The sequence below is a fragment of the Cyprinus carpio genome, chromosome A9 (genome assembly GCF_018340385.1).
Source record: "Cyprinus carpio isolate SPL01 chromosome A9, ASM1834038v1, whole genome shotgun sequence".
Classification (NCBI taxonomy): Eukaryota; Metazoa; Chordata; class Actinopteri; order Cypriniformes; family Cyprinidae; genus Cyprinus; species Cyprinus carpio.
The window spans coordinates 13,734,695-13,746,961 of NC_056580.1; the positions used below are offsets into that span (position 1 = coordinate 13,734,695).

General features: G+C 40.7%; 1 protein-coding gene across 1 annotated transcript; it reads left to right on the forward strand.

Moving 5' to 3' along the window:
• The first annotated feature begins 58 nt into the window (after nt 1–58).
• LOC109062527 (fas apoptotic inhibitory molecule 1-like) lies at nt 59–11,166 on the forward strand. Its single transcript, XM_019079616.2, has 5 exons — nt 59–245; nt 2,423–2,553; nt 3,637–3,865; nt 8,551–8,600; nt 9,560–11,166. Exons 2-5 carry the CDS (start codon nt 2,440–2,442, stop codon nt 9,704–9,706), a joined length of 540 nt encoding a protein of 179 aa, XP_018935161.2. The 5' UTR covers nt 59–245; nt 2,423–2,439; the 3' UTR covers nt 9,707–11,166.
• Nucleotides 11,167–12,267: the final 1,101 nt, after the last annotated feature.

The following is a 12,267-nucleotide window of genomic DNA, read 5'->3' on the forward strand; positions in this document are numbered from 1 at the left end:
CTCTGTTTGTATTACCAGCAGATGTCAGCAGAGTCTACTGCGGCGTCTAAACCGACATAAACGCGGACAGAAGAAGAATACGCTTTTGCCATAGTAACCGTTGTTAGCTGGAACAGAATTGTTGGTTAAATTTGGAGCTAGTTGTGTTAATGCTGTTGGCGTCAGTTGTGTTCATATTTTCTGCCTTGAGGAAAAGCTAATCAAATATACACAAACGCGTTTTATTTCTGCTCTGAATCGGATCGGTAACTACATGTCTTTATTATTCTCTTTACTGCTCTGACTCTTGTGTTTTGAATGAGCGACACGGATTTGATGGCTCTGACACATCGTCAACCACCCGCTTTGTCAAGATTTCTTAAAATATTCTTACCATAGAAAATCGCGTAACCAATAATCTTCAGGCCACAATTATTTCACTTCTCTACGAAAGGCGTTTGACAATGCTGTCAGTGTTTTATTCTTTATTATTATAGGAAATGTTTAGCATTTATTGGTTATGAAACAACACAGACAGACGTTCGATCTTTTTATGTCGCTCAAAATCCAGTGATATCGGTTTGTAAATCATTTCATTCAGATTCACAGCAGTAAATTAAGTCAAATAATGAATCACTAAGCATAAATGTCTACTTCTATACATAATATTGTTTTTATGTGTGTGTGTATATATATTTTTTGTATGTGTACATATACAGGTGCATCTTAATGTTGTGGAAAAGTTCATTTATTTCAGTAATTCAACTCAAATTGTGAAACTCGTGTATTAAATAAATTCAGTGCACACAGACTGAAGAAGTTTAAGTATTTGGTTCTTGTAATTGTGATGATTTTGGCTCACATTTAACAAAAACCCACTAATTCACTATCTCAACAAATTAGAATACTTCGTAAGACCAATTAAAAAAAAAAAAGCCATTTTAGTGAATTGTTGGCCTTCTGGAAAGTATGTTCATTTACTGTACATGTACTCAATGCTTGGTAGGGGCTCCTTTTGCTTTAATTACTGCCTCAATTCGTCGTGGCATGGAGGTGATCAGTTTGTGGCACTGCTGAGGTGGTATGGAAGCCCAGGTTTCTTGGACAGTGGCCTTCAGCTCATCTGCATTTTTTGGTCTCTTGTTTTTCATTTTTCTCTTCACAATAGCCCATAGATTCTCTATAGGGTTCAGGTCTGGGGAGTTTGCTCGCCAGTCAAGCACACCAACACCATGGTGTTTTTACCAACTTTTGGTGCTTTTGGCAGTGTGGGAAGGTGCCAAATCCTGCTGGAAAATGAAATCAGCATCTTCAAAATGCTGGTCAGAAGAAGGAAGCATGAAGTGCTCCAGAATTTCTTGGTAAACGGGTGCAGTGACTTTGGTTTTCAGAAAACACAATGGACCAAAACCAGCAGAAGACATTGCACCCCAAAATCATCATAGACTGTGGAAACTTAACACTGGACTTCAACTTGGGCTATGAGCTTCTCCACCCTTCCTCCAGACTCTAGGACCTTGGTTTCCAAATGAAATACAAAACTTGCTCTCATCTGAAAAGAGGACTTTGGACCACTGGGCAACAGTCCAGTTCTTCTCCTTAGTCCAGGTAAGACGCCTCTTATGTTGTCTGTGGTTCAGGAGTAGCTTAACAAGAGGAATACAACAACTGTAGCCAAATTCCTTGACACGTCTGTGTGTGGTGGCTCTTGATGCCTTGACCCCAGCCTCAGTCCATTCCTTGTGAAGTTCACTAAAATTCTTGAATCGATTTTGCATGACAATCCTCATAAGGCTGCGGTTCTCGCAGTTGGTTGTGCATCTTTTTCTTCACCACTTTTTCCTTCCACTCAACTCACGGTTAACATGCTTGGATGCAGCACTCTGTGAACAGCCAGCTTCAGCAATGAATGTTTGTGGCTTACCCTCCTTGTGAAGAGTGTCAATGATTGTCTTCTGGACAACTGTCAGATCAGCAGTCTTCCCCATGAATGTGTAGCCTAGTGAACCAAACTGAAAGACCATTTTGAAGGCTCAGGAAACCTTTGCAGGTGTTTTGAGTTGATAAGATGATTGGCATGTCACCATATTCTAATTTGTTGAGATAGTGAATTGGTGGGTTTTTGTTAAATATGAGCCAAAATCATCACAATTAAAAGAACCAAAGACTTAAACAATACTTCAGTCTGTGTGCATTGAATTTATTTAATACACGAGTTTCATAATTTGAGCTGAATTACTGAAATAAATGAACTTTTCCACAACATTCTAAACCATCCGAAATAAGGATGTTCTTGGTCTATCTAATCATTCATCAATTTGTACACTATACTCATCTTCTCTGCAATGCTCATAAAACAATTGAGTCTTTTCTCATGTTTACTATTATTACTGGCTATTATGAGAAATTCAGACATATCTGTCTATATTGATTTTTCTTTTAGGCACTAGAAGACAGAAGATGTCAGGAGATCTTGTAGCTGTGTGGGATGTGGCTTTGAGTGATGGTGTGCACAGGATTGAATTTGAACATGGCACAACCACAGGAAAGCGGATCATTTACATTGATGGAAAGGCAAGAATTTTTTGTACAAATAGCTGGCACTCAGGCTAATACTTGCTGAAGTTCAGTCATACTTGTAGAATCTACAAATGACAATTTATTTAAAAATAAATAAATAAATAAAATAATCCAAAACTGGAAACAAATTAAGAAGCTGCAGTTTGTTCCCATTTGTAATATTAGAATGTAATAAAGAAAAGCTATGTAGAAAATGAGTTAAAAATATATTTAGACCAAAACAAGGATGGAAATAAATGAAAATGTTGCAGTTAGTTTGTGGCCATTTGTTGATTTTACTGAATAAATCAATGCAGAAAATCATTAGCCAGGGACAATGGTCAGTTATGCAGTTTTGAATCTGTATTCCAGAGCTGTGTATTTATATATGGTGCTTTTCCACTGCGTGATACGACTCGGCCTCGACACGGCTCAGTACAGTACGGTCCGGCTCTGCACGGTTTGCATTTCCACTACAGTTTAGTATTACTTTAGAGTGGGCAGGATTATTTACATGTCGTTATAGTTGCACCGCCTCTACTGCCACGACTCCTAAAAAAACTTTTTCATCCCGCATCACCCCATCAAGCTCTCGCTGGATACGCTCCTCTGCTATCAACGAGAGGAACGTCTGTACTTCTGCAACAGACAACAAAACTTTTTGGCTGTTAAAAAAAGGTGTGCTCGTTCAAAACAGTTGCGTTCGATCATTGGCTGGCTGTGCTGATTTAAATCTAGTGGTTCTTTTGTGTTTGTGTCGCAAGTTCAGTGACGCAGGTAGTGACTATTCTCTCTGGCCAATCCGTGATCAGCAGAGCTTACACGTCACGTTTTGGTAACGGTACAGTTCACTTGGAAACTCAACCGAGGTGGTACTAAAAAAAGTACCAGGTACCAGGTACTATACCCAGTGGAAAACCCCCCAAAAGTGAACCATACTGAGCCGTACCGTGCCGTACCATGCAGTGGAAAAGCGCCATTATATATCTAGTTGATGATCTTGACTAGTGTTCTAGAAATATGTGACATGAGTATTTTCATTATAATGACGGGAAAATAAGTGCTGATGTCTCACATGTTTGTTCATAACTTTCCCAGGAAGTCATAAAGAGAGATTGGATGTTCAAACTGGTTGGAAAGGAGACTTTTCATGTGGGTGGTACAAATACAAAGGCAACTATTAACATAGATGCAGTAAGTGGCTTTGCATACGAATACACTCTCGAGATTAACGGACAGAGCCTGAAGAAGTACATGGAGAATCGCTCCAAAGTTACCAGCACATGGCTCCTCAACCTTGATGGCATCGACTGCAGAGTGGTTCTGGGTAAGAAATACCTGGTTACAGGTTGCTCAAATGAATATGTGATTTGATTCTCTTGTTCCCCCTACAATACTGATTCCTGTATTTTATTAGAATGTAGAATCCAAAAGCAAGGATTCTTTTTGTGTTTGTTGTTATAAGTGGATAACAATGAACACAATAAGTACACAATCCATTATTTTGCCTCTGCAGTACAGCATCTTTCTGAAATGCTGAAAGCCTTTTCTCACTTAACATCTGTGACCTGCCACACAGCAGCAGTGATTAACAATGGGTTACTTAACGTTAACCCGGTTTCTTTGATAACAGAGTGAGGTGTTTCACTATGAGAATCGCTTTGGGTGTGACCACCTTATGGAAGCTCCTATGACACAACGTCTGTCTTTGACCCCTGCCAGAATCATTATAGAGCGATCTCTTCCCATACCCGTGCAAGGAGGAAAGTGCTGGTGAAACACCTCTGTTATCAAAGAATCCGGGTTTACGTTAAGTAACCCATCGTTCTTTTTCTAACTTCACTCCCGGATTGCACCCATACCACTGCAAACCTCCATAACAATTAAATGGGCACAGAACAACTGGCTCCCAGCACAGCATGTGCTAAAGAAGGCTCAGACACATCCAGTCTATAGAACCGCACAAAAGTATGTGGCGTAGCCCAACTTGATGCTGAACAAATATCTTGAAATGAAATCCCTTTGAATAAGGCCCAGGATGTAGCCATCCCCCAGGGGGAGTGGGCTCTCAGGCCCTTAAGCGATTGAAGACCCTTGCAAATATAGGCTAAAGATATGACAGCCATTGATGAGACAACGGCTTCCCCTTGTGAGGAGTAGACCATGACACAAAGAGCTGGTCATGAGTCCTAAAACCTGCTGTTCATTTCACATACATATGAGGTGCCCATACAGGACATAATGAATTTAATCTCTGCTCCCCACTTGGCCGTAACTAAAGCTATTTGCGGCACTGTCTTAAGAGAGAAACTTAAGACCAATTCCCCCCAGTGGCTAAAAAGGGTGTTGAGAAAGGGCTTCTAGGACGATGGATAAATCCCAAAAAGGAACTGTCTGGACACTAGACGTTTACAGTGTGCCCCTTTCATAAAATGACTTATCAGGGGGTGCTGACCTGCTGATTTCTCGACAAAACCTACATGACAAGCTGAAATAGCTTCTAAATACACCTTAAAGGTGGAGAAAGCCTTCCCCTTATCTAGAAGATCCTGGAGAAAACAAAAAATATCCCCCACTGAGCATTGAAAAGGGACAAGTCTGTTCACACCATCCTTCAAAGACTCGCCATTTATTGCTGTAAAGTGAGCGAGTAGAGGAGGCGCTTACACTCTGTATAGTATGTATGACTGATGGAGGCAGACCTCCTGCATTCAAATTCCACCTTTCACAGGCCAAGCCCAGAGAGCTATACTGTCTGGGTGAGGTTGGAAAATTTCTCCCCCCACCTGAGACAGTAGATCCCTCCGTGGACAACAGACCCTGTTCCCTCACTTTGCTAGAGTGGGGAAAATTAAGCTCAGAGAAGGGAATGCATAAAGAAGGATGTCTGGCCATGGGTGGGCTAGAACATCCACACCCAGTGGTGCATTTTCGTCAGCTAGAGAGAAATATAGAGGACTTGAGCATTTTCTTGCGAGGCAAAGAGATCTACGAACGTTCGAAGAGGCCTGACCCTACCTCTGCCATATCTGGACTAAATAATTTATGTGTTTGTGAATCTACTGCGGAGGCCCCACGCCGTTCACAGCTTTGCCCATTAGAGTCGCTCCCTAGCCCTTTAAGGACGCTTCCGTCTAGCCCGAATGGAATAGTTTGAAACTCGTAAGCTTTGCCTCAGTATGTGACTCAGAGGAATTTTCTGTGTGAGGGGTACATGTCTATGTGAAAATAAGCATCTGACAGACTGATTGTCACAAACCGATCATTTGGACGAATAGATTGACAAAGAGCTTTGTGTGTTAACATTCTGAATAAATATTTTCATAGGTGCTTGTTTAACACACAAAGGTCCAGAATTGGATGAAGGGCTGTGAACTGAATGAGCGAGCACTCCCTCCAGCAGTGAGATTGGGGTAGCGCTTCTCATACCTTTTGGATTTTCAATGTGTTTATTGGGTCTCTGGAACATATCACCCTCGGCTGCTTGTCTGGTTGTGATAGTGCAACATTTATTAATGTGTTTCTTGAACTCAGGCAGCATATCACCCTCAGCCCGTGGCCTGGTTGCGATGATGCATTCTTTATTTTCAGTTTCCCCAAACTGAAATGTGTTTGAACACACAGAGTGAGTGCTTGGTGACACTGTTGAACATGACTCTGAGCTTCCTTGTCTCTCAGACTTTGAGGAGAGCTCCCAGAACGGGCCCTAACTGAACTCAGAACAAGAGGGCTGTATTCCCACCTTCTTTTTGTGGGCAGAGAGAGAAGGGTCGGGGAATACCTGCGTGTCAAGTCGCACACTTCTTCTTCCTCTCCTCAGGGTGGGACAGGTGGTTTTTAGCCACCATGGCCACAAACGAGTGCTTTCCCCAAGGCCCAGAGCCATCCAGTTGTGAGTGCTGGCCAGCTTGCTGCCTGCCGTGACCAGGTCTTTGAGCCCTAGCGCCCATTGGTCTCCCTCTCGCTGCTGCAGCTGCTGCAAAGCCCTGTTGTGGCGGTTGAGAGGATGGTCACGGCACTTGCTTATGCAGCAAACAGAAGTTAAAAGCTTCCTCCTCCTGTTTTCTGAGGGTGCAGGTCTCCCTCATTTTCTCGAGGGCTGGGCCAAACAGCCCCTTAGTCAGGTTGTAAGCAGCATCCATTTCCATTATCATTCACCACACAAATTTATTTCCAGAGTGCTGGGTTTGGTGCTTCTGAGTCCAGCTGCCGCCCAATCTCCTCCCACATATTTATACACCCTCTGATATATCGACAAGGTCAACTGCTCCATTTTACTTGGCAGCAAAATCTGAGAGGAGGCAGAGATAGAGCGCCAATTCGGATGAAGATAATAAGCCACTGAAGACTCTACCGCCGGCCAACTCCAGCTCTCCCATCCCCTGAATCTCCAACATGGAGTAGCCCATAGTAGGGAGCTTACTCTTAAAAGAGCTAGACCAGTAACAGGACATTTCCTTCATGCCAGTAGGCATGGCAGGCAGGAGTTGCCTCGCTGCAGGCTGAGTAGGAGGCAACCTTTTCCCATCATAAAGATCTCTCTCTCTCTCTCGTACAAGCCTGTGGGAGATGGTCAGTCGCCGAAGATCGAGTGGCTGCTCCGGACAGACATGGGTCCGGCTTGTTAGCCACGCCACTCTCAACCTCGTTTCCAGGATTTTCACCGGCAATGCAGTGAGCGCATGTTTGTGAATCTGTTAGCGACGTTTGAGCGTGCCTCGGACCTGTACACATGATGCACATGGGGTGAGGGTCCCTGCCCGAGATGATTAGAATAGCTTGTCTTGACACAGACACTATCTAATGTTAATGATGTCACTCAACACAATCCGGTATAACTGACCTCGCATTCGGTGACGGATTCCAATAACGGCCTGTCTGTTGAATAGTTTAGTGAAATCAGCAAAGTCAGGATGTGCTGAGAGAGCTTGCTGCAGTCTCCCACGGGAAGAAAGCACAAATAATTTTGGCAGGGGTCAACCTGACTGATATAGGTGGGGCGGAGCCTGGATGTCATAGGAGCTTCCACAGTTGGTCATGCCCAAAGTGATTCCCATAGTGAAACACAGAGCAAAGTTAGAAAAAGAACTTTAGATTAAATGTTAAAGGAGGTTAAAAAATGATTACAAGTCTCTTTAAATAATTAGTGCTTAACAATAAGAGGAATTTCTCTTATAATAAAAACACAAAACATTTTCAAACAGTCTTGTTAAATTCATGGGGGCGCTAGTAGCAGATGGACATCAGACTTCAGTGAACATTAGCACCTTTATCAGCTCTTGCCAATAGAGCATATGACTTAGTTAGATAACACTTTTAACTATAAAACAGAAACTTCCAGGACTTTCCAGACTTTTGATTTATGTGTTTATAGGGCTTATGTATCAGGGGTGTAGCAAAAAGTGGTGTGCTAGGACACATTTTTTAAAGATTTGCCACTAAGTAAGTTATCAATCACAGGTCCTGCTGAACCTGACAGTATAAAGTTTGACTAAAATATCAACTTTTATTTTCAATAGGAGTGATAGCTAACATAGAATGAGACAACAGGCTGATATAGAGAACTCCCCATTCAGATGAAAAATTCAGTATTGTGCATTTAATTCTTCCCAGTTGCATGTTTTTAATATGTAATTTTACTGTGATAACATCATAGATTATCAAAATTAAAATATATTTTTGTCTATCAGTATGGGCACCTGTCACTCAGGTTAACCATTACCTGCGGTCATTTAGCTTATGAACAACAGTAATGTACAGTTAGTGTATTTCATAACTGACAGTCAATGTGGCTGAACAGACAAGTCAAATGCCAACAAGAAAAGGTCGGCGTAAGACACAATCACACACATAAGATAATGCTGAGATCATAAATTTACAGTAAGTCAAAGATCAGAGCACTAAATGTGAGTCAGTGAGACTAGTATGGTGATTTATATTGATGTTTTCATCTTTATCACTACTTCTGCAACCTGCTAATTGATCACTCATAAACTCTTCCATCCTCAACAGAGAAAGATACCATGGATATATGGTGCAATGGACAGAAAATGGAAACAGCTGTAAGTCCAGCAGATAATATATTTACTTACATTTACTTCCTCTTTATTATTTTAGAATTTTATATACTAACTTTTCATTATTTTTTTTTATTTTTTTTTGTAATACTGCTATTTGTTACTATAAGTTAATACATTATATCGTGAACTAAATTAATAATATTTTTGAAGCATTTAATTAATGTAGTTAATGTTGATTTCTAATTTCCATTTTAATTTCTTCTGTTTAATTTCTACTTTTTAACAGTTCAAGTTGTGTAAAGTAATATAAGTTAATGAATTATGAGCAAACATAAGTTAACAATTAACACTATATTTATTAACTTGATTTTAAAAGGTTTATAACTAAATATGAGCCTAAACCTCTAAATGCTGTAAAAATTAGTTTTCATTGTTAGTTCAAGATACCTAAAACATTAAGTAATGTTGATGAATTGACCCTTAATGTAAAGTCTGTCTGTCTTATGTCAGAAATAATGACCCCACCCAGGTCTTGTTTTTAGCTAATAATTTAGGTCAATGCAATCTGTAGCACCTCTCAATAAAGGTCTTGCTCTTCGTGTAAACTGAGTGTGACTACAGTAAACAGCAGCTGATCAGATTTTAATTCAGTTTTAGATCAACAACACATTATATATACTGCAGTCTTGGTTCACTGTGGATGACAAAATAATCCCAGACTGAAATTACTTGATTGTGGAAATTACCAGTAATAAAATAAGAAAAATAAAACTTTAAATCTATCATCTGATGCAGGTTAGATTAATAAGTACCCCAACACAATCAACAGGGCAAAGATAAAAACAAAAATGTGGATAGTTTAGATTTATTTTGACTAACATTTGACAATGTCAAAGTAGATGTGGTCACAGCCCTACCTTCAACCAGTTCCACAACATACTGTATGTGACTACCATTCATTCAGGGGAAAAACATTCATCTCTCATGTTGTTCTCCCTCAGGGTGAGTTTGTTGATGACGGCACAGAGACGCATTTCACTCTGGGTGACCATGACTGCTGCATTAAGGCTATGAGCAGCGGCAAGAGACGAGATGGCATCATTCACATGCTGCTGCTGGATGGCATGGAAATCTCAGAGTCAGAGTGATCTGTGGGAATGAGTGTGTGAGTGTGTTTGGATTATCCATCCTCATGAGCAGTGAATATACTGTCAGGTCCATATACATTTGGACACAGGCACAATTTAAATTTTTTTAGCCACTGACCAAAACATATTCAAGTTACAGTTATATAATGAATATGGGCTTAAAGTGCACACTCTCAGCTTTAATTTGAGTGCATTCTCATCAAAATTGGAGTAAAGGAATTAAAGTTCTTTGATATGTACCACTCTTTTTCAAGGGAGTATTTGGGCAATTGACTCAAAATCCCTTTCATGGGCAGGTGTGGGCTATTCCTTCTATATTTCTACATCAGTTACGTAAGGTAAAAGCAAGGTAAAAGTTCTGGAGTTAATTCTAAGTGTGCCATTTGCATTTGGAAGCTGTTGCTGTGAACCCACATCATGTCATCAGTCAAAGGAGCTCTTCATGCAAGTGAAACAGACAATTATGAGGCTTCAAAAACAAAAACAAAAAACCATCAGAGAGACAGCAGGAACATTCAGAGTGGCCAAATCAACAGTTTGGCACATTCAGAAAAGAAAACAAAAACGCATTGGTGGGCTCAGCAACATAAAAAGGCCTGGATGTCTATGCAGGACAACAGTTGTGGATGATCGGAGGATCCTCTCCATGGTAAAGAAAAACCTTTTCACAATATCCAGCCAAGTGAAAAACACTCTCCCAGAGGTAGGCGTGCCACTTTCAAAATCCACAATCAAGAGTAGACTTCACGAGAGCAAATACAGAGGGTTCATCACAAGATGCAAACAAGGCCAGACCACTTCTGGAAAAGCATTCTTTGGATGGATGAAATTAAAATCAACCTGTACCTGAATGACACTAAGAACATGGTGGATGCTGGAGTATTTGTGATGGCATGAGCATGCATAGCTTCCAGTGGCATTGAGTTACTGGTGTTTATTGATGATGTTACAGAAGCAGCCGGATGAATTCTGAAGTTTATAGGGATATACTGTCTGCCCAGATTCAGCCAAATGAAGCAAAGTTGATTGGACGGCACTTCAAAGTACAAATGGACAATGAACCAAAACACAGCAAAAGCAACCCAGGAGTTTTTAAAGTTAAAAAAGTGGAATATTCCTCATTGCTGCCTCATTGCATATTCTGCCATGGCCAAGTCAATCTCCTGATCTCAACCCAACTGAGCATGCATTTTACTTGCTGAAGACAAAATTAAAGATAAACCCACAAACAAACAACAACTGAAGTCTGCCGCAGTAAAGGCATGGCAAAGCATCAAAAAGGAGTAAACCTAGTCTTTGGTGATGTCCATGAGTTCCAGACTTAAGGCAATCATTGCCTGCAAAGGATTCTTAACAAAATATAAAAAAATTAACATTTTATTTATGATTATGTTTATTTATCCAGTTACTTTTGAGCCCCTGAAAATGGAGGGGAGGGGGGGGGGGGGGGCTGTGTATAAAAGTTGTAATTCCTAAGCATTTTATATTTTTGTTCAATCCTTTGAATTAAAGGCACAATATGTAATTTTCGTATTCAAAATAAACAAAGAAACAAAGGTGTAGTTTGATGACACCGTGACTGAGTGTGGAATCATGGGAGTTGTTATCTTCCTTCCCAAAGCCGATGCAATCCGACGGGACTTGGGCAGAAATCATGTTCGTGGATGAGCTAATGATTTATTAATGTAGTAGAATGAAGCAGGGTGAGGCTGAAAGCTGTTGAAGCGAAACGTGACACGCGGCTCGAAAGCAGTGGAGCTTTTATTATGCCACAGTCAACCGCTTCCGCTCCTTCCGGTCGTGTGTATGTGGGGGAAAAAAAGCAGCGCTGTTTAATCATACTAGATACATTTGAAAGTTCTTTTATAATGCTACTCTGTGCGGTCATCACTGGTCTATTAAAGGGGTGCTATTATGCTTTTTCACTTTTTCATCTTTAGTTAGTCTGTAATGTTGCTGTTTGAGCATAAAAAAGCTCTGCAAAGTTACAAAGCTCAAAGTCCAATTCAAAAGGAGATATTTATTTAACAGAAATCACTTTTCAAAAACTACAACAAACGACTCGTTTGGAGTACAACGCATATTTTCCGGGATTTGTGATATCACAAAGATCGACGAATGGGACGAGACCTGGTTGAGCTGCACTAGAGAAGGCAGCGAGTGTTATCATTATGTCGGAGACACGCTAGCTTTCCCAAGGCAGACGAGCTTAGAGTGGTTACAATCATCCGGGTTTAAATTGCTGATTTGATTTTGATGCAATATTTACACTGAAGCTCACAGGTGTAAGGAGCGTGACATATCCCAAGCAGGCGCCAAGTGCTGCCAATCACAACACACACTGGCCCAGCTAATCAATCACAACACAGACTGGCGCAGCTAACCAATCACAGCACATTTTGTATTTCAGAAGGCGGGCCTTCATTTGATGCAGGAACTATTCAAGCTGTTCATGCCAGACTGGGGAGAGAGGTGTTGTAATAATGTATAATATACGTAAAAAAAAAAAATGTTTTTCGAACAACCTAGTATGACAGCCTGTTCTAGTACACCCCCAAAAC

What these genes read in the sequence shown, in the direction of transcription:
- LOC109062527 (XM_019079616.2), top strand. Translation starts at nt 2,440, where the DNA reads ATGTCAGGAGATCTTGTAGCTGTGTGGGATGTGGCTTTGAGTGATGGT. An exon ending in CGACTGCAGAGTGGTTCTGG is followed by an intron (nt 3,866 to 8,550) that starts GTAAGAAATACC and finishes CATCCTCAACAG; the next exon opens with AGAAAGATACCATGGATATA. An exon ending in GACAGAAAATGGAAACAGCT is followed by an intron (nt 8,601 to 9,559) that starts GTAAGTCCAGCA and finishes GTTCTCCCTCAG; the next exon opens with GGTGAGTTTGTTGATGACGG.